Source organism: Erythrolamprus reginae, chromosome 6 (assembly GCF_031021105.1).
Source record: "Erythrolamprus reginae isolate rEryReg1 chromosome 6, rEryReg1.hap1, whole genome shotgun sequence".
NCBI classification, from domain to species: Eukaryota; Metazoa; Chordata; class Lepidosauria; order Squamata; family Dipsadidae; genus Erythrolamprus; species Erythrolamprus reginae.
The window spans coordinates 73,810,983-73,832,205 of NC_091955.1; the positions used below are offsets into that span (position 1 = coordinate 73,810,983).

Genomic DNA, 21,223 nt, shown 5'->3' on the forward strand with positions numbered 1-21,223 from the left:
AGTCCAAATATCTTCAAGTTGCCAAGGTTGGGAAACACTGATCCAAGTATTGCCCACAAGATCATATGCTGCAACGTCCTGTCTGTTGGCGACTACTTCAGCTTCAACCACAACAATACAAGAGCACACAACAGATTTAAACTTAATATTAACCGCTTCAAACTTGACTGTAAAAAATATGACTTCAGTAACCGAGTTGTCGAAGCGTGGAACTCATTACCGGACTCCATAGTGTCATCCCCAAACCCCTAACACTTTACCCTTAGATTATCCATGGTTGACCTCTCCAGATTCCTAAGAGGTCAGTAAGGGGGGAGTACAAGTGCACTAGAATGCCTTCCGTCCCCTGTCCTATTGCTCTCCTATATCTCCTATACCAGTGTTTCCTAACCATGGCAACTTGAAGATATCTGGACTTCAACTCCCAGAATTCCCCAGCCAGCATTCGCTGTCTGGGGAATTCTGGGAGTTGAAGTCCAAATATCTTCAAGTTGCCAAGGTTGGGAAACACTGTCCTATACCTTTCTTCTATTCCTACATCTCTTCTTCTATTCTTTCGTTGATATGTTTTATTCCTATAGCTTCTCTTCTCTTCTTAGATATATTTTACTATGTGTATACCCACTAAAACCCTCATTGTTCATTGGACAAAATCAATCAATAAACAATAAAATAAAATAAAATAAAATAAAATAACCCTCTCTTGGTAAAATCTGCACCTGTTGAAAATGTAATGTAATTTATAGGCCACTCAACTCTCTTTCTCTCTCTCTGTGTTACCTGACAGAGCAGATCTGCTCCCTCAGGTACCAACCCTGATTCATCCTTACCCAAGCCTAACCCAGACTCAGAGGCAGAGCCTTCCCGGCTCTTCGTTCAGACAAGCAAGGAGTTTTCCCCACCCCGCCCTTTGTTTCCGATGCTTTTAGGTGCTTTGGGGAGAAAAAGGCCTGCCCGCCACCCAAGCGCGCCCCCGCCGCCGAGTCGCGCCCCCCTCCCCGCCGCTTGCGCGCCCCCGCCGAGCTGTCTCTTTTTTTTTTTCCTGGCCCAAAGCAGGCAGCCCGCTCGGGTTGCATCAGACGAGAGACGCTCCCGCTGCCGCCGCCGCTGCGTCCCTTTGCTCGCCCAGCCTTTCGGCTCCCTCTTCAGGTGCCTGCCTGCTGAGGCGAGCGGGCGGCCGGAGCTGCTCTCCTGCAAAAAAAAAAAATGCTTTCCAAAAGCCACCACTTGCTTAGGAAATTCTCCACCACGGCCAGGGTGAGTAGGAATGTGGGGGACGTGGACTGGGGGGCTTGGGTCTAAAAAGGCAGGAAAAAGAAGGATGCTGCTGTCGTCCTCCCCTCCTCTTCCTCTCTCGCCTTCCTCCCCTCCTCTCCCTCCCCCTCTTTGCTGCCCCGGCTGGTGGGTGGACAGATGTTTCATTTATTTGTTTGTTTGTTTGTTTATTTGTTTGTTTGTTTTGTCAAGTACATATTGGAGGTATGTAAAGATATAATAATATTCATATACATCAGTGTTTCCCAACCTTGGCAACTTGAAGATATTTTGACTCCAACTCCCAGAATTCCCCAGCCAGCAAATGCTGGGGAATTCTGGGAGTTGAAGTCAAATTGCCAAGGTTGGGAAACACTGATGTACATGATTCTAGTAAGAAGAAAAAATAAGGAGAAACGTTAGATATAAGAATATTCATATGCGTGATACTAGTAACAAGAAAAAATAAGGAGAAACATTAGATATAAGAATATTCATATACATGATACTAGTAACAAGAAAAAAGTAAGAATAAACATTAGATATAATAATATTCATATACATGATGCTAGTAAAAAATATAAAGAAACATTAGATATAAGAATATTCATATGCATGATACTAGTAACAAGAAAAAATGAGAATAAACATTAGATGTAAGAATATTCATATACATGATACTAGTAACAAGAAAAAATAAGGAGAAACATTAGATATAAGAATATTCATACGCATGATACTAGTAAGAGGAAAAAATAAGAAGAAACATTAGATATAAGAATATTCATATACATGATACTAGTAAGAGGAAAAAATAAGAAGAAACATTAGATATAAGAATATTCATATACATGATGCTAGTAAAAAATATAAAGAAACATTAGATATAAGAATATTCATATGCATGATACTAGTAACAAGAAAAAATGAGAATAAACATTAGATGTAAGAATATTCATATACATGATACTAGTAACAAGAAAAAATAAGGAGAAACATTAGATATAAGAATATTCATACGCATGATACTAGTAAGAGGAAAAAATAAGAAGAAACATTAGATATAAGAATATTCATATACATGATATTAGTAACAAGAAAAAAGTAAGGAGAAACATTAGATATAATAATATTCATATACATGATACTAGTAAAAAAAATAAAAGAAACATTAGGACAGGGGACGGAAGGCATGCTGGTGTACTTATGCACGCCCCTTGCTGACCTCTTAGGCATCGGGAGAAGTCAACAGTGGATAGTAAGGGTAAAGTTTTGGGGGTTAGGAGATGATACTACAGAGTCTGGTAGTGAGTTCCATGCATCAACTACTCAGTTACCAAAGTCGTATTTCCTGCAGTCGAGTTTGGAGCGGTTGACATTAAGTTTGTATTGGTTGTGTGCTCGTGCGTTGTTGTGGTTGAAGCTGAAGTAGCCGTTGACAGGAAGGACGTTGCAGCCGATGATTTTAGGGGCCATGCTTAGATCCTGTTTAAGGTGACAGATAGGTCAGGAGTGAAGAAGAATGTGGGTTTGCCAGAGGATTGGAAAAGGAAAAGAAAAAAAAAGGATGGGAGGTGAGGCAGGAGAATTATTGTCATGTGAACAGACGGTGTTTGGTTTGAGCTCCTTGCTGTTGTTTTAACAAAGAGGAAAATCAGCACAGTTTGGATGCTCGGGGTTTTTCCTTGCAAAGGCTTGCCAAAAAGTTTCTGCTTATGTAGGACGTTGTGGATCTGAAAAAAATAAAAAGCTCAGCGTCATGACTGTGTGGGATAATCCATCCATGGGATAAAAGGCATTGCATTAGACCAGTGTTTCCCAACCTTGGCAACTTGAAGATATCTGGACTTCAACTCCCAGAAGTCCCCAGCCAGCATTCGCTGGCTGGGGAGTTCTGGGAGTTGAAGTCCAAATATCTTCAAGTTGCCAAGGTTGGGAAAAACTGCATTAGACTCCCTGGGAAAGATGGGTTGGTTCGGGTTTTTTTCTCCCCGTGTGTGTGTGTGTGTGTGTGTGTGTGTGTGTACTCGCACATGTAGATGCATGCAGCAAGTAACCCATTCCTTTCAGACTGATCCGTGTGTCATAATTCCTGGAGATGTTCAAAATAATTCCTGCTTACGATCTGGAGATGTTGTGTTTTATATCTAACTACTCATTCATTCATTCATTCATGCATTAATTTTTTTATTAATTAATTAATTAATTAATTCAACTTCTATGCCGCCCAATCCTGAAGGACTCAGGGCGGTTTACCACAGAATAAAAAGAAGTCAGGTATAAAAACTAAACTATAAAATCTTAATTAAAAACCATAATAACTATATCTATGTATGTATGTATGTATGTATGTATGTATGTATGTATGTATCTATCTATCTATCTATCTATCTATCTATCTATCTATCTATCTATCTATCTATCTATCTAGTGTGTTTGTCTGTCTGTCTGTCTGTCTGTCTGTCTATCTAATCTATCTATCTATCTATCTATCTATCTATCTATCTATCTATCTAGTGTGTCTGTATGTCTGTCTCTCTGTCTATCTAATCTATCTATCTAATCTATCTATCTATCTATCTATCTATCTATCTATCTATCTATCTATCTATCTATCTCACTGGTTGAGGAATTCTGGGAATTGAAGTCCACACATCTTAAAATGGCCAAGGTTGAAAAACACTGATTTATTTGATTGATTGATTGATTTATATGCCGCCTCTCTCCGAGGATTCAGGGTGGCTTACAACATATAAAGGAATAGTAAAATACAGTGTCTAAATCCGATAAATTAAAACTAGGTAAACTAATCTAAAATCCCCAAGAACGTTAAAAATCTATCGTGCCCATTCAGGCAGCAATCATTTAATGTTTACTTTAAACTATTTCACACATTGCATGCCACCATTCTTTCTTCTTCAGGTTGCACAGGATCCTTCACATCAGTCTTGTATGGTAGGCTCACATGAAAGAGATTCATTTAATATCAGCCAACTGGTTTCATAACAAAAATCTGTCTTTCTAATAATTTCCCACCTTCTGCAATTTGAGCCCCTAGAAACCTGCAAATTCCACACTATCCTGATCCCTTCTGACTGAGAATTATAGATAGTTTTTCAAATTGAGAAAGGTTATATTATAGCGTATCGTTTTCTTACTGATTGTGTAGTTCTGGAATACTATTTTGCCTTAGCATGTTAAAACATTTTATTTGGAGCTTGAGAATTTTCCGAGGGTTTTCCCCACCCACAGAAAACACATCCAGATGTTTTAAATATTGTGTGTGCATGTGAGATGAAGTTCTACCAACACTACTTTGTCTGGAGACATATTGTATGGTATTGTCACAGAAAACTCAATTGTACTAAGCAGGACTAATGCCCTTAAATATACTTCTGTGGGATTTGCACTGAAAGCCCCTTTAGTTCTTTTCTTCCTCGGTTGCTTCTAATTCTGTGTGCAAATTCATAAACTCAGCCAAGTATCTCTTGATTTATTGGAGGTAGGGTTGCATATGAGCTTGACAACACATGTGTTTAGTGAACTGCCAGCCTCCTAAATAAATTTTTTAAAAAATCCACGTTAAGGAACGAATATAGTAAGAAGGCTTCATATGAGCTCCTGGATTGCATCAGCAATGTTAAATATGAGAATGAATGACTGACGACAGCACATTGCCGTTGGATAGATTTTGCAAGCTTTACAGCTGCAAGCAGAACAGCAGTAGACGTGGAAATGATCACATGTCTTATGCTTTAACCACATAAAGACTCTTCCAAGCAGCCATGTATTGCAGCCAAAATTATGTATACTTAGCTATGCTCTGGAAATCCACCTCCAAGAATTACAGTATAAACCCTTGTGCTTAAAAGTTTCTTAAGACTTTTTTTTTCCTTTTGTGGGTTGCCTTATTGACTACAAAAAATTAAATATAACCCTCATCCAGACCCATTTAGATCCCTGACTAGATGCCTTTGCATTTCTTTATATATTCATTTGAATATGCATGCAGTGGGGGGGAAAGGCTTTCAGATTTATTTTATACACAGTGATTTTATTTATTTGTTTGTTTGTTTATTTGTTTGTTTGTTTATTTATTTATTTATTTATTTATTTATTTATCTATCAAATTTGTACTCCCCAGACTCGGGGCGGCTAACAACAGTAATAAAACAATATAAACAAATCTAATATTTAAGTTGATTTTAAAAAGAAACCCCAATTTAAGAGACCAATCATACATACAGACATACCATGCATAGATTTTGTTATATTGATTTCGCTTTCATAGGAAAAAAACCTCCACCCCTCTTTGATTGTACTTCCCTAGTGTGCTAGGCCAGTGATTGTTTTAATTATAAATTAATTACTTTTAAATTAATTAATTAATTAATTAATATATTTTTGCCATGTTTACGTAGTGTATATTGGAGGTGGTGATCTTTTGCAAGCTATATGCAATGGTATTTCATTTTAATGTATGCCAATTAGCATACATTTAAAATAACAATAGGGTTATTCTAAGTATACTGCTCAAAAAATAATATAATACAATATAACTCCAAGTAAATCAAACTTCTGTGAAATCAAACTGTCCACTTAGGAAGCAACACTGACTGCCAATCTATTTCGCATGTTGTCAGCACATTCAACTTTGTACAGAACAAAGTATTCAATGGGAATATTTCATTCATTCAGATCTAGGATGTGTTCTTTGAGTGTTCCCTTTATTTTTTTGAGCAGTGTATATAGTAGTTTCTTGAGAAATTGTCACTGCTATGTTCATATGAATATCAACTAATGGTATAACCATGTTTTGCAAGCCCCAGACTTTAAAAAAAAACCCTGTTATTTCTCTTTCTCCATATGAATGAATGGTTATTGGCCAGAAATAAATCCGCAAAGCAAAAACAGAAAATCTTCATTGAATCCACACCTCCCCACAACTCTGGGACCAAGATGAGTCATCCTTTAAGGACATACCTGTGGCCTTTCCCTCAGCCTTGGCCGAAGGCTAAGTTTAACTAGCTTACTTTTTTGACCCAAGGTGGAAATTGTGCCTTTCAACACCTTCAGCCTTTCTGTATATACACAATATGCAGATACGCTAATGTAATTGGCTGACATCTGTCTAGTTCCTATTGGGCACTGTGGGCTATGGCATTGTGGTCATATGGGTCTGACAGGCAGGTTCCTGGTACATGTAGAAGTGTAGACCCATGTAGAAGTTATTTCGAGGTCACTTGAAAGAGATCACTAAGGCAGTAAAGCAAACGACAAACATCATTGCTTTATCACAGTGTTTTTGGACTTCAACTCCCAGAACTCCTCAGTCAGCAAAGTTCAGTTGAAGTCTTCCAGGGTTAAACTTGCCAAGGTTGGAGATCCCTGGATTAGACGACGTACAACAGTGGTTCTGAACCTTTCTAATGCCGCGTCCCCTTAATACAGTTCCTCATGTTGTGATGACCCCCCAACCATAAGTCTAGCGCCAATTCTCCCAACAGAGCTTTAAGCTGATTGGCAGGAAGGTCAGAGGGACACACCCACTGTAAACGCCTGATTGGTGGATTGTAAAAATATATTCTAAGGTGCCAGAATAGAAGCTTTAGTTCCTAACACCATGGGAAATGTGTCTTTTTCCATGGTCTTGTGTATGGTTATTCAAACCCCAAAGGGGTCCCGACCCCCAGGCTGAGAACCACTGACGTATAAGGTCCTGTCCAACTCTGTTATTCTCTAACTGGAACAGAATGATTATAGGGAAATTAGCTGATCTTTGGAGATGTGTTTTTTTAACCAAATTTGTTTTGTTTTGGAACATAGGACTACTATCAAAATAAACTAAAGCTAGCTTTAATAGGCCAGAGCCTGTTTGGACAAGAAGTCTACAAGCATTTGCAAAAAGAAGGGCACAAAGTGGTCGGAGTGTTCACAGTCCCGGACAAAAATGGGAAAGCGGATCCTTTAGGTAAGTAGATAAGGTCTAATGGCTACATTAGGCAGCATTTGGATGCAGAATCAATTGTACTTCTTATGTTCTGGTTCATGTTCTCAACGATGCCTGAACCCATGTGGCTTAGATATCCAAGAGTGTTGCAGTATAGTATAATGTTAGAATAGGGTTATATCATAATTATACAGTATATATTTTTCTGGACCTCTAGCATAAAAATGCTCTGCTTCTATTATAAGCCAGGATAGGACAGCACTAACTTACCTAGTCTGTATTCCTGGTAATTACTACAGGGAAACAAAAGGGCTCAATAAACATCTCACTGATAAACAAAGTTTACATCACTCCGGACGATCAAAGGGGGAGATTTACATTGCCTGAAGCATACACAGGACGAGAGGGTGATTAAGGAAGATTAGTTGTGATAAGGCAGAAGACTTCAGAGAAATTAGGTGTGAGAAACATTTGCCCTAGGAAGAGTTTCCAGGAAATTGGTTTGTGATATCTGTGGGAAAAGGAAGAACTCAAAGACATGTTTGAAGTTATGTTATTGGATGTTTGTGTATCACTTGACATGTACATGTAATTATCCGCATTGTTCATGCTCCCAAATAAAAAGAAGTACATGGCTCCATACTGTGTCACTTCACCCAGAGAGAGAATGTGTCCAAGTCTTCTTTCTAGGATTCGCGTTCGTGAGTGATCCCACACGGCTGGGTTGCACTTAGTCCCATTGAAGACATTGTCTTCATCAGGGACTTTGACAGCATCCACACAAGAGTAAAGGCCACTTGTTCTGAACCAGTTTCCCAAACACGAAAAACCATCTGAAGTTAACTCAAAGATTAGGTTATTAGGAGGGCCAGCAGCCCTGGTAAAAAGTTTCTGTTAGATAGGGTGACAGAAGTGGCTTCAAAACAGCAGCTCTTTATTTGGCAACTATTTACAACCCAGCAAAGGCTCTGTCTGACAGCCAGCCCTTTTATAGGGAGCTGCCAGACACTCTAGCCCAGTGGTAGGCAAAGTTGGCTCTTCTATGACATGTGGACTTCAACTCCCAGAATTCCTGAGCTATGTTTGGCCCAGGAATTCTGGGACTTGAAGTCCACAAGTCATAGAAAAGCCATCTTTGCCTACCCCTGCTCTAGCCAATCAGCAATCAGTATTTTCCCTCCAAAATGGAGGACCTGACTGAAGCTAGATAAATGGTCAATACAATGGAAACTGCAGTTTAATGTTTCCAAATGTAAAATAATGCACTTGGGGAAAAGGAATCCTCAATCTGAGAATTATATTGGCAGTTCTGTGTTAGCAAAAACTTCAGAGGAGAAGGATTTAGGGATAGTGATTTCTGACAGTCTCAAAATGGGTGAACAGTGCAGTCAGGCAGTAGGGAAAGCAAGTAGGATGCTTGGCTGCATAGCTAGAGGTATAACAAGCAGGAAGAGGGAGATTGTGATCCCGCTATATAGAGTGCTGGTGAGACCACATTTGGAATACTGTGTTCAGTTCTGGAAACCTCACCTACAAAAAGATATTGACAAAATTGAACGGGTCCAAAGACGGGCTACAAGAATGGTGGAAGGTCTTAAGCATAAAACGTATCAGGAAAGACTTAATGAACTCAATCTGTATAGTCTGGAGGACAGAAGGGAAAAGGGAGGGGGACATGATCAAAACATTTAAATATGTTAAAGGGTTAAATAAGGTTCAGGAGGGAAGTGTTTTTTAATAGGAAAGTGAACACAAGAACAAGGGGCCACAATCTGGGGTTAGTTGGGGGAAAAGATCAGAAGCAACATGAGAAAATATTATTTTACTGAAAGAGTAGTAGATGCTTGGAACAAACCTCCAGCAGATGTGGTTGGTAAATCCACAGTAACCGAATTTAAACATGCCTGGGATAAACATATATCCATCCTAAGATAAAATATAGGAAATAGTATAAGGGCAGACTAGATGGATCATGAGGTCTTTTTCTGCTGTCAATCTTCTATGTTTGTATGTTTCTAAGCCTACCTGCTTCAGTCTGAAAATGTAACAGTTTCTCTAACAACTCTGTCTAGCTGGGAGTTTAATAGTTGTCTGTCACATCTATTCATTTCCAATCCCCTGCCTTTTATCCCTAGAGCTAGGGTGGGGCTTTGCTAGCAACAATGACTTTTCTTTCCCAAGGATCGGCCCCAGGGAAGGCCTGCTGCCTTTGACACTACCGGTGCGCCCTCCGAGGCCGTTGTGGGTGTGCGTGTGCCTGGTGAGTGCACATACACCTGTTGGCATGAGATTTTGCTTGTGCGCAAGTGAAATCTTGTTTGAAGATGCTCATGCGAGTGAGATACTGTGATATCTAAATGGGTTCTTGATACGTTCCTACCTACGTTATTTGCATCTATTTAGTTAGTTGAGAATGTATTGCGTAGGAGTTAAGGCGCTAGACTGGAAGCAAGGAGACTGTGAATTCTAGGCGCATAGCCTCTGGGTAACCTTGGGTCCGTCATTCACTCTCAGCCCTAGAAAGTAGGCACAAGTTGTCCTTGACTTACAACTGTTTGTTTAGCAAAAATTCACGAGCAATGAAAGAAGTGACTGATCCTTGCAGTTAAAGACACTGCCATGAAATCAAAATTAGTGTGCTTGGCAACCAAAATGTTATTTACGATAATTGCAGCATCCCAGAGTCCTGTGATTGCACATTTGTGACTTTCCTCGGCTAGATTATGTCGAGCAAAGTCAAAGGAGAAAATCTGTATTTGCTTAATGACCACGCAACACCCTTAAACTGCAGTAATTCTCTTTAATAACCATGGCAAATAAGTTGTGAAAGCAGGTGTGATTCACTTAAAAATGGTATAAATGTTGATCCTCAATTGTGATCCCAATTGTGATCCCATAACCGGTCATGGCAAACCTCTCCTGAAAAACCTTGCCAAGAAAGCTGCAGAAATTTGTTCAGGCAATCGTCAGGAGTCAACACACAAAGCACACATAAACACATGCACAAATTCATTAATTGGCTATAGCACATATTTTTTATGACAGTCATTTCAACTCCATGCTGCATGTTATAGTTTAATTCTGAAATTAAAAAAGGTCTGAAAAGGCTTTTATTATTCCAGCCTCAGCTGCCGAAAGGGATGGAACTCCAGTGTTCAAGTTCCCAAGGTGGAGAGTTAAAGGCAAACCAATCCAGGAAGTTCTTGAAGCCTATAATTCAGTTGGAGCAGAGTTGAACGTCCTGCCGTTCTGCACACAGTTCATTCCAATGGAGGTTATTGACAGTCCAAAGCATGGCTCTATTATTTACCATCCCTCCATCCTTCCTCGCCACCGAGGAGCATCTGCAATCAATTGGTAAGTAGGATTAATTATAATTTATCTGACAGATGCAAGGTCAGACCAACAGATGTCCACAGTCCATATTACATAGCTGTAGGGTCAATGTTATGGCTTGAGTGGAAATAGTAGTAGTAGTAATAATAATAATAATAATAATAATAATAATAATAATAATAATAATAATAATTATTATTATTATTATTATTATTATTATTATTATTATTATTATTTATTGGATTTATATGCCGCCCCTCTCCGTAGACTCGGGGCGGCTAACAACAATGATAAAAACAACATGTAACAATCCAATAATAAAAACAACTAAAAACCCTTATTATAAAATCAAACATACACAAACATACCATGCATAACTTGTAATGGCCTAGGGGGAAGGAATATCTCAACTCCCCCATACCTGGAGGCATAAATGAGTCTTGAGTAGTTTACGAAAGACAGGGAGGGTGGGGGCAGTTCTAATCTCCGGGGGGAGTTGGTTCCAGAGGGCCGGGGCAGCCACAGAGAAGGCTCTTCCCCTGGGGCCCACCAAACGACATTGTTTTGTCGACGGGACCCAGAGAAGGCCAACTCTGTGGGACCTTATCGGTCGCTGGGATTCGTGCGGTAGCAGGTGGTTCCGGAGGTAATCTGGTCCAATGCCATGTAGGGCTTTAAAGGTCATGACCAACACTTTGAATTGTGACCGGAAACTGATCGGCATCCAATGCAAGCCACGGAGTGTTGAAGAAACGTGGGTGAATAGTAATACAGTGGTACCTCTACTTACGAACTTAATTCGTTCCGTTACCAGGTTCTTAAGTAGAAAAGTTTGTAAGAAGAAGCAATTTTTCGCATAGGAATCAATGTAAAAGCAAATAATGTGTGCGATTGGGGAAACCACAGTTAAGGCGGAGGCCCTGTTTCCTCCCAAGAGATTCCTAGAGAGGCCCCATGGAGGCTTCTCCCTGCCTTTTCCGGCCCTGATTCCTCTCAGGAGATTCCTAGAGAGGCCCCACAGAGGCTCCTCCCCACCTTTTCTGGCCCTATTTCCTCCCAGGAGATTCTTGAGAGGCCCCACGGAGGCTTCTCCCTGCCTTTTCCAGTTACAGTTTCGGAGGCTCGGGTTTAAAAGTGGAAAATGGTTCTTGAGAAGAAGCAAAAAAATTTTTAACACCTGGTTCTTATCTAGGAAAGTTCGTAAGTGGAGGCGTTCTTAGGTAGAGGTACAACTGTAGTACTTAGACTTACATACCACTTCACGGTGCTTTACTGTAGTACTTAGACTTACATACCACTTCACAAGCGTTTACAGAGAGTAAGCATATTGCCCCCAACAATCTGGGTCCTCATTTTACCAACTTGAGCCAGTGAGACCCAAACTGTCAAATTGCTGGCAGCCGGCAATCAGCAGAAGTAGCTGCAGTACTGCATTCTAACCACTTTGCCACCACGGCTCTTATAGCTGTGCTTAACTTCAGTAAAGTTTCCTGGCAAAGATTTTCCTGTGTAAGTATCCTACCTTATTAATGGACTTCTATAGGGAAGAATTTCTACAGGTTTCATCTTCCATTTGTAACTTTTCCACTTAACATCTGTTAAAGAAAACACATGAACGTTGGTTTTTTCTCGAGTCACATCAAGAAGGGCAACATAGAAATCTAATTAGTAAAAAATAAAAAAACCTTTGGTTTTTTTCCCTAAGTAATATACAGTACAAAGGTAGTAAGGAATAAGCAGGGCAGTAGTTTAACTTGGCTCATTTAACATAAAAATGAAAAGAAAATTCATTATTCAAAAGGTTCAAGTTCTTTGCCAAATTTGCAAAGCTAATACATTTGTTTTATAGAGGTAAAGACTCACTAAGTCAAGTTCATCTCACAATGACTGTGTATGGTAGCACAGTGGTTAGAGTGCAGTACTGCAGGCTCCTTCTGCTGACTGCCAGCTGCCTGCAATTTGGCAGTTCATATCTCACCCGGCCCAAGGTTGACTCAGCCTTCCATCCTTCCAAGGCGGGTAAAATGAGGACCCAGATTGTTGGGGGCAAAATGCTGACTCTGTAAACTGCTTAGAGAGGGCTATAAAGCACTGTGAAGCAGTATACAAGTCTAAGTGCTAAGTGCTACTGCTATTCATGTGGTTTTATTTGGCAAATTTATGGACATACAGTAGTACCTCTAGATACGAGCTGCTCCACATGCGAGTATTTCAAGTTACGAGCTGCGACGCAAGCAAAATTTCTGTTCAACACCCGAGCTCAAATTCGGGATACGAGCCGAGCATCCACTAGTTGGCGCAAGAATTCCATTTTTTCCAGTTATCTCCGTGCGAAAAGCCAAATCTAAATGCATTTGTTCGAGATAGGAGATGATCGACATACGAGGTTGGCTCTGGCACGAATTAAACTCGTATGTCGAGGTACCACTGTATCTTGAATTGCCTTCTTTTAGGTTTGACTGCCCTGCCTAGTCTAGGAATTAAGCATTAAGCCAGACCCTGCTTAACTTGTGAGATCAGGCAAAGTTGACCAATAATGAAGCTAATGAAGAAAGGAGACACTTTAAATTACCGTAAGTCATGTTTTACTTATTTTCAGGACTTTAATTCAAGGAGATAAGAAGGCTGGATTTTCAGTTTTTTGGGCAGACGAAGGTTTGGACACAGGACCAATTCTTCTGCAGAGGGAATGCAATGTTGGCCCAAATGAAACTGTTGATGACCTGTACAATCGGTTTCTTTTCCCAGAGGGAATCAAAGCTATGGTGAGACATCTTGACTAAACATAAATAGCTAAAAGGTTTCACTATCCTGAGCTGGGGAGAAAATCTCTCTACTGCCTGAGGAGGGCAAAAAATACCCCCCAAAAGTATAACGTGCTAATTAACCATAATGGTGAACATATGACTGAGAGAGAGAGATAATACAAAGGTTGTAAATGCAGCCATTGGTTGCAAAATATAGTTCTTCATCTCTGTCATAAATGTGAATAATCATAGTACTGTAATGCTAAGTAACTATGAAAGATGTGCTTTAGCACATCTGGAAGGCATTTAGTTGGGGAAGACTGCAGCTCTGTGTCTGGAAACTAAAATAAATTTTAATTTATTATTATTATTATTATTATTATTATTATTATTATTATTATTATTTAGATTTGTATGCTGCCCCTCTCCGCAGACTCGTGGCGGCTCACAACAAAAAACAGCGAATCATAACAAATCCAAATAAATTAAAAAGAACCCCATTTACTAACAAACACACACACAAACATACCATGTATAAATTGAACATGCCTGGGGGAGGTGTTTCAGTTCCCCCATGCCTGACGGCAAAGGTGGGTTTTAAGGAGTTTACGGAAGGCAGGAAGAGTAGGGGCAGTTCTAATCTCTGGGGGGATCCTATAAAATATATTGAAGGCTAAACTGATAACTGAATATGGGGGTCCATTTATAGAACTATGGCCATTAATCTTGGAGTGCCACTTATATACCACTGTTCTTATGACATTGAAGCCTTTCAACAGCTATTTGCACCTAAAGACCAATAAGATCACATAGAGTTGGCCTCCAGGTTCTGTCAACTAAGCAATTCAGGTTGGCGGGACCACGGGGGACGGCCTTTTCTGTGGCCGCTCCAGCTCTATGGAACCAACCCCCCCCCCCCGAGGTCCGTACTGCTCCCATTCTACTGACCTTCCGAAAGGCCACGAAAACCTGGCTTTGCTGGCAGTCCTGGAGGCCATGAATTTAACATCTGTCATTGCCGAAGTGTATTGAAAGGTATGTATGTGTGTTGATTGAGTTATGGGTTTTTAACAGAGGTTTATAGTTTTAGATTTTCCATATTTGACTTCTTTTTTTACTGTATTTGTATTTTTATATTGTTGTAAGTCGCCCTGAGTCCCTTGGGATTGTGCGGCATATAAGTCGAATAAAATAACTAAATAACTAAATAATAGCTAAATAGCTAAATCAGTGTTTCCAAACCTTGGCAACTTGGAGATATTTGGACTTCATCTCCCAGAATTCCCCAGCCAGCAAATGCTGGCTGGGGAATTCTGGGAGTTGAAGTCCAAATGTCTTCAAGTTGCCAAGGTTGGAAAACACTGAGCTAAATAACTAAATAACTAAATAACTAAATAACTAAATAACTAAATAACTAAATAACTAAATAACTAAATAACTAAATAACTAAATAACTAAATAACTAAATAACTAAATAACTAAATAACTAAATAACTAAATAACTAAATAACTAAATAACTAAATAACTAAATAACAGGAGAAAAACAAAATCCAGTTGCCTTTTGAAAAAGCACCTTTGGGACAACCATGACCTGGATGGCTCACTACAAATGTTTAAATAAATGAGCATTTGTACAGCATGTGGAAAGAAGAAAGGGTGTTTGGCAAGGACTGGAATGTGAATAAAGCCTCTCTCCCTTTCCAGTAATCCCATGTGTAGGGAGCTATGTTGGGAGCTAGAGTTTCTAAAGCAAGGAATGTTGAACATGTCAATAAATTACCACCACCAGCGCCGTATATAAGAAGTGCAAAGCAATGTTTCCAATAAGCCGTGGCAGGAGAAAGCACAGATGATTTTAAACTTGGAGGATGTAAGAATTCTGTTAGAGGTAACTGACTGTTTATACAGGTTTCTTTCGTGATCCATACCATGTGATTAATACAGGTAGTCCTTGACTTACGACCTGAATTGAGCCCAAAATTTCAGTTGGTAGGTGAGACATTTGTTAAGTGAATTTTGCCCCATTTTACAACTTTTTTTTGCCACAGTTAAATGAATCACTGCAATTGTTGAGTTTGAGTTAGTAGTAGTAGTAGTAGTAGTAGTAGTAATAATAATAATAATAATAATAATAATAATAATAATAATAATAATAATTTATTAGACTTGTATGCCGCCTCTCTCCGAGGACTCAGAGCGGCTCACAACATGTTCGTTAAGTGATTACTGTACACTTAACGAAAATGTTACTAACTCAACACAGTAATCAGGTCAACAGATAAGTTGGCACTATTCACAACATCTGATAAATTTATGGATATGAATTTACCTCTTTTTTCTTTCTTCTTCTTTCTCTTCTTTTTCATTTTGTCCCTTCTTTTACCTTCTTTATCTTTCCTCTTCCTTCTTCTTTCCTTCCTTCCTTCCCTTTCCCTTTAGCCTTTTTTCCCTTTTATATATATATGTGTGTACTTTGACTTATAACCATATACTCAAAAATCATATACATTTGTACCAATATTTGCACACTCCTTTTGCTTTATGTATCCCTTCCCCTATTTATCTTCAATAAAGATTATATTTTCTTTAAAAAAACAAAACATGTTTGTTAAGTGAATCTGGCTTCCCCACTGACTTTGCTTGTCAGAAGGTCCCAAAAGATGATCACATGACCCCGGGACACAGCAACCGTCATAAGTATGAATCAGGTGTCGAGGGTCTGAATTTTAATCACATGACCATGGCGGATGCTGCAACAGTTGTAAATGTGAAGCATGGTCATAAGTCACTTTTTTTCAATGACGTAACTTTGAACAATCACTAAATGAACTGCTGTAAGTCGAGGACTATCTATAGTGAAGCTGCAGTCAGGATTAAGCCAATAATAAAGGGAGGGAGCCTGACAATACTTGTGGTTGGATATGCAGCCTCTGTGGCCAACCATATCCTAGTGTGCAGTGGGGGATTCCAATTTACTGCCACTACCAGTTCCGGGTGACCGACTTGGATGTCAGAGCAAGATTTGACCACTGCGCATGTACAGGAAGGAAATCTCAGATTTCAGATCGTGCAGAATGCAGCTGCGAGAGCAATCATGGGCTTCCCAAGGTATGCCCATGTTACACCAACACTCCGCAGTCTGCATTGGTTGCCGATCAATTTCCGGTCACAATTCAAAGTGTTGGTTATGACCTATAAAGCCCTTCATGGCATCGGACCAGATTATCTTGGGGACCGCCTTCTGCCGCATGAATCCCAGCGACCGGTTAGGTCCCACAGAGTTGGCCTTCTCCGGGTCCCGTCGACTAAGCAATGTCGTTTGGCGGGACCCAGGAGAAGAGCCTTCTCTGTGGCGGCCCCGACCTTCTGGAACTAGCTCCCCCCAGATATCAGAGTTGCCCCCACCCTCCTTCCCTTTCACAAGCTCCTTAAAATCCACCTCTGTCATCAGGCATGGGGGAATTGAAATTTCCCTTCCCCCTAGGCTTATAGAATTTATACGTGGTATGTTTGTATGTATGAGTGGTTCTTTAAATTGTGGTTTTTTAGATTGTTTTTAATATTAGCTTTGTTTACATTGTCTTTTTATATTGCTGTTAGCCGCCCCGAGTCTTCGGAGAGGGGCGGAATACAAATCTAATAAACAAACAAACAAACAAACAAATAAATAAACAAACAAACAAACAAATAAATAAATCTCGCGAGAAGACATGCAGGCGCACGAGATTTCGCCAATTTATTGGTTTCTGTGCATGCATGGAAGCAAAAAATTGCTGAAATCTCTCGCATGCGTGTCCTCTCGTGACATTTTGCTTCCTGCGCATGTGCAGAAGCTAAATCTTTCTCTGACGCGCGCATGCCCGCCATAATAAACCTCCAACAAGCTTTAAGTAGAGTTAATGTAGCAATATAGGTTAGTCAGTCAATGAATCAGACTTAGTACAAAATAGAACAATATTATTATATACAAATAGGCAAATAAGCAATAGTAGTTACACAATCCAAATCTCGTACACATATTATTTATTTATTTATTTGATTTGATTTGATTTGATTTGATTTGATTTGATTTGATTTGATTTGATTTGATTTGATTTGATTTGATTTGATTTGATTTGATTTGATTTGATTTGATTTGATTTGATTTGATTTGATTTGATTTGTATGCCGCCCCTCGCCGAAGACTCGGGGCGGCTAACAACAATAAAGAAAACAATGTAACAAATCTAATATTAAAAAATAATCTAAAAAACCCCAATTTAAGAGACCAATCATACAAACAAGCATACCATATATAAATTCTATAAGCCTAGGCGGAAGGGAAAAAATTTCAATTCCCCCATGCATGACGACAGAGGTGGGTTTTAAGGAGCTTGCGAAAGGCAAGGAGGGTGGGGGCAACTCTGATATCTGGGGGGAGCTGGTTCCAGATGGTCGGGGCCGCCACAGAGAAGGCTCTTCTCCTGGGTCCCGCCAAATTACATTGTTTAATCGACGGGACGCGGAGAAGGCCAACTCTGTGGGACCTGACCGGTCGCTGGGATTCTAATAATCCTAATAATGGTTTGCAAATGGCACACAGCTTCATTTCCTTTACCGGTGCGTCGTCCCGTCCCCCCCCCCCAGGTAGGAACCCAATACTGCTAGTGTGGTGTATCTCCAAAAATTCGACAGGATTCAGGAGCTCACCTAATGTCAGCAGCACTTCTGATTGATTGAATCAGGGATGTCAAACTCACGGCCCTCGGGCTGGATGTGTCACGCCCTGGCCATCCACGCCTCTGTTTTAGCAAGAGTGGGAAGTTGCGATACATCATGTGACAACAAGATGCCGCAAGTTTCACACCCCTGGGTTAATTAGTTAAGGAAATCTTTGCTTTTCTAGATCAATCAAAGCTGCTTTTTTGTTGTTGCTGTTTAGATAGAAGCTGTGCAGCTAATTGCTGATGGCCAAGCTCCTCGAATACCTCAGCCTGAAGAAGGTGCTACCTATGAAGGCATCCAGAAGAAAGAAAATGCCAAGGTATATTGAGCAATAGAGCACTGCTTTTTAAAATCTAGGCATCTTGTGAAGGGAGAATGGGCTAAACCTGCTGGCTGGTTTAATGCTTTGCACTAAGTTTTCTCTATTGAACAAGCCACGAATGGCTGATCTGTAGTGGTTAGTTTTGTACAGCATTGCAAGCCCCAAAGAAATTACATGTTGGCTTATTGGGATCTGGTTATTTTTCCTGCAGTAGACTAACATGGTTGTCTGTCTAGAGCAATGTTTCTTTTTTTTTCCCCCAAATATTTTTATTGATTTTCTTTAAAATGACACACAGACTTACAAACATTTAACATACAGTGTAGGGATGTATCATCCCTGCTTTTCTCAAAAGTATAAATGCAGATACAGAAAAAGGAATACGGTACATGATTGAATACATAATTCAATGCTACTAATACAAAAAATATCTAATAGAAAGAAATTGATATCCTAAGGAAATTCTAACTAGTTTCAAGTCAAACAGTCTTTAAAATTCTATTCTATATATATACAGTGATCTCTCGATTAGCGCGGGGGTTACGTTCCAAGACCTCCCGCGCTAATCGATTTCCGCGTTATAGTGGTGCGGAAGTAAAAACCACCATCTGCGCATGCGCGCCATTTTTTTCATGGCCGCACATGCGCAGATGGTGGAGTTTGCGTGTGGGCGGCGGGGAAGACCAAGGGAAGGTTCCTTCAGCCGCCCAACAGCTGATCTGCTCCGCAGCGCGGAAGCAGCGAGGAGCCGAAGATGGGGTTTCCCCGTTGCCCAGGCAAAGGGGAAACCCCATCTTCGGCTCCTCGCTGCTGCCGCGCTGCGGAGCGGATCAGGTGTTGGGCGGCTGAAGGAACCTTCCCTTGGTCTTCCCGCCGCCCAGGCAAAGGGGAAACCCCAAGATCGCTTGCCGCTTGCCGCTTGCCGTATTGCAGCTTGGAGCCTTGCTTCGCCTCCTTCGCTGCAATACGGCAAGCGGCAAGCGATCTTGGGGTTTCCCCTTTGCCTGGGCGGCGCTGGGGCCATGCGGAGCCGCTCATCTAGGGGGGCGTGGACCGGCAAGGTGCCCTCCGCTCTCTCTCTTTCTCTCCCTGTTACCGGTGTGGTATAAGAGAGAGAAAGAAAGAGAAAGGAGGGCGACTTGCCAGTCCACGCCCCCCTGGATGAGCGGCCCCGCATGGCCCCAGCGCCGGACTCCGCCGTTGCCTCCGTCCTTGTTCGGCTCTGCAGCTGAGAGGCCACGTCCACCCCCTCCTCGGTGTCCCCGGCACCCAGCGTCCCCACGCCGCCTCCACCTCCCGGTAATGCGCCCGACCTCTGCCTCTCTCTTTCTCTCTCATATACCACGCCGGCAACAGGGAGAGAAAGAGAGAGAGAACTAGCGCGGACTTATTTTTTAATTAATATTTTTTGAAAAACCGCGTTGCAGCGTTTCGCGCTAATCGAGACCGTGCTAATCGAGGGATCACTGTAAACTAAATCTAATATAAATCTCAATGAGAAAAAAAAAAGAGTAATTTAAACCAAAATATCTATACTTATTATTAATCTTCTATCTTTATTTTTTTTTTCTTATCTATCCATTCATAAACATTGTTCCAAGTTTCATAAAATTTGGTTTCTTCTTGATCATTCAAGCGTCTTGTCATCATGTCCATTTCCGCGCAGTCTAATATTTTTGCAATAACTCCCTCTTCTTTGGGGATATCTTCCCCTTTCCAATTTTGCGCGTAGATAATCCTTGCCGCTGTAAAAATATGTATAATCAAATACAAAATTTCTTTTTTGTAATTTTGGTTAGTAATTCCTAATAAACAAAACTCCGGGGTAAAATCTATTTTCTGCTTTGTAATCTCTTTTGTCATTTTCTCTATCATTTTCCAGTACATTTTAGCTTTATTACATGTCCACCATTGGTGGTAGTAGGATCCTATTTCTTTCTTGCATTTCCAACATAGAGGTGATGTCTTTGGGAACATTTTTGCTATTCTACTTGGTGGGAGATGCCATCTATAAAACATTTTAATTTGGTTCTCTTTCAGAGAAACTGACTTTGTCATCCTCCAATTACACATCCAAACTTTCTCCCATGTGTCTAAATCTATTTCTTTGCCTATATTTCTACACCAGTGTATCATACTATCTTTTAATGTTAACTCAATATTCTTGTGGGTAATCAAATATTTATATATTTTTCCAATTACCCTATTTTGATTTTTAGTAATTAAGTCGCTTAACAAATTTTTACTTTTATTAAATATGTAAAGTATACTGTCTTTCTGATATCTAGATCTAATCTGTGCATAGTGCCACCAATCAATTTGTATCCCTTCATCTTGTAATTTCATTCTAGTTTTTAATTTCATTTGATTGTCTAACAAGTCTTTATATCTTATTTTTCTCGTGTCCTTAATAGAATTTGGGTGTATTATTGCATCCAAAGGGGTAACCCAATCCGGAATTGTTAAAAAGTGGTTTTTCTTTATATCTTTCCATACGTCAAATAAGTATTTTCTCAATGTATGTCTTTTAAAATAAGAATGGTTTTTATCTTTATCATACCAAACAAATGCTTGCCAGCCAAGCACAAGATCATGTCCTTCTAATTTTAATGTTTAATGTTCTCATGTCCTCTAAAGTTATCCAATTTTTAATCCATGTTAAGGCGGCTGCCTGGTAATATAATTTCCAGTTTGGGAGGGCAAAAACCCCCCTCTCTGTTATATCTTCTAACATATTTATCTTAATTCTTGCCTTTTTCCCTTGCCATAAGAATTTTTTAACCACGTTTGTTAGGTTTTTGAAAAAGTTTGTACAGCATTGCAAGCCCCAAAGAAATTACATGTTGGCTTATTGGGATCTGGTTATTTTTCCTGCAGTAGACTAATATGGTTGTCTGTCTAGAGCAATG

General features: G+C 40.1%; 1 protein-coding gene across 1 annotated transcript in view; it reads left to right on the forward strand.

Annotated features, from left to right (window-relative positions):
• The first annotated feature begins 1,030 nt into the window (after positions 1-1,030).
• ALDH1L2 (aldehyde dehydrogenase 1 family member L2) overlaps positions 1,031-21,223 on the forward strand; it is a 50,949-nt gene continuing 30,756 nt past the window's right edge. Inside the window, exons 1-5 of the mRNA XM_070754836.1 lie at positions 1,031-1,257; positions 7,081-7,225; positions 10,327-10,561; positions 13,140-13,305; positions 18,210-18,311. Coding sequence (XP_070610937.1) covers positions 1,207-1,257; positions 7,081-7,225; positions 10,327-10,561; positions 13,140-13,305; positions 18,210-18,311 — 699 coding nt within the window. The 5' untranslated portion in view covers positions 1,031-1,206. The remainder of the gene's footprint in view (positions 1,258-7,080; positions 7,226-10,326; positions 10,562-13,139; positions 13,306-18,209; positions 18,312-21,223) is intronic.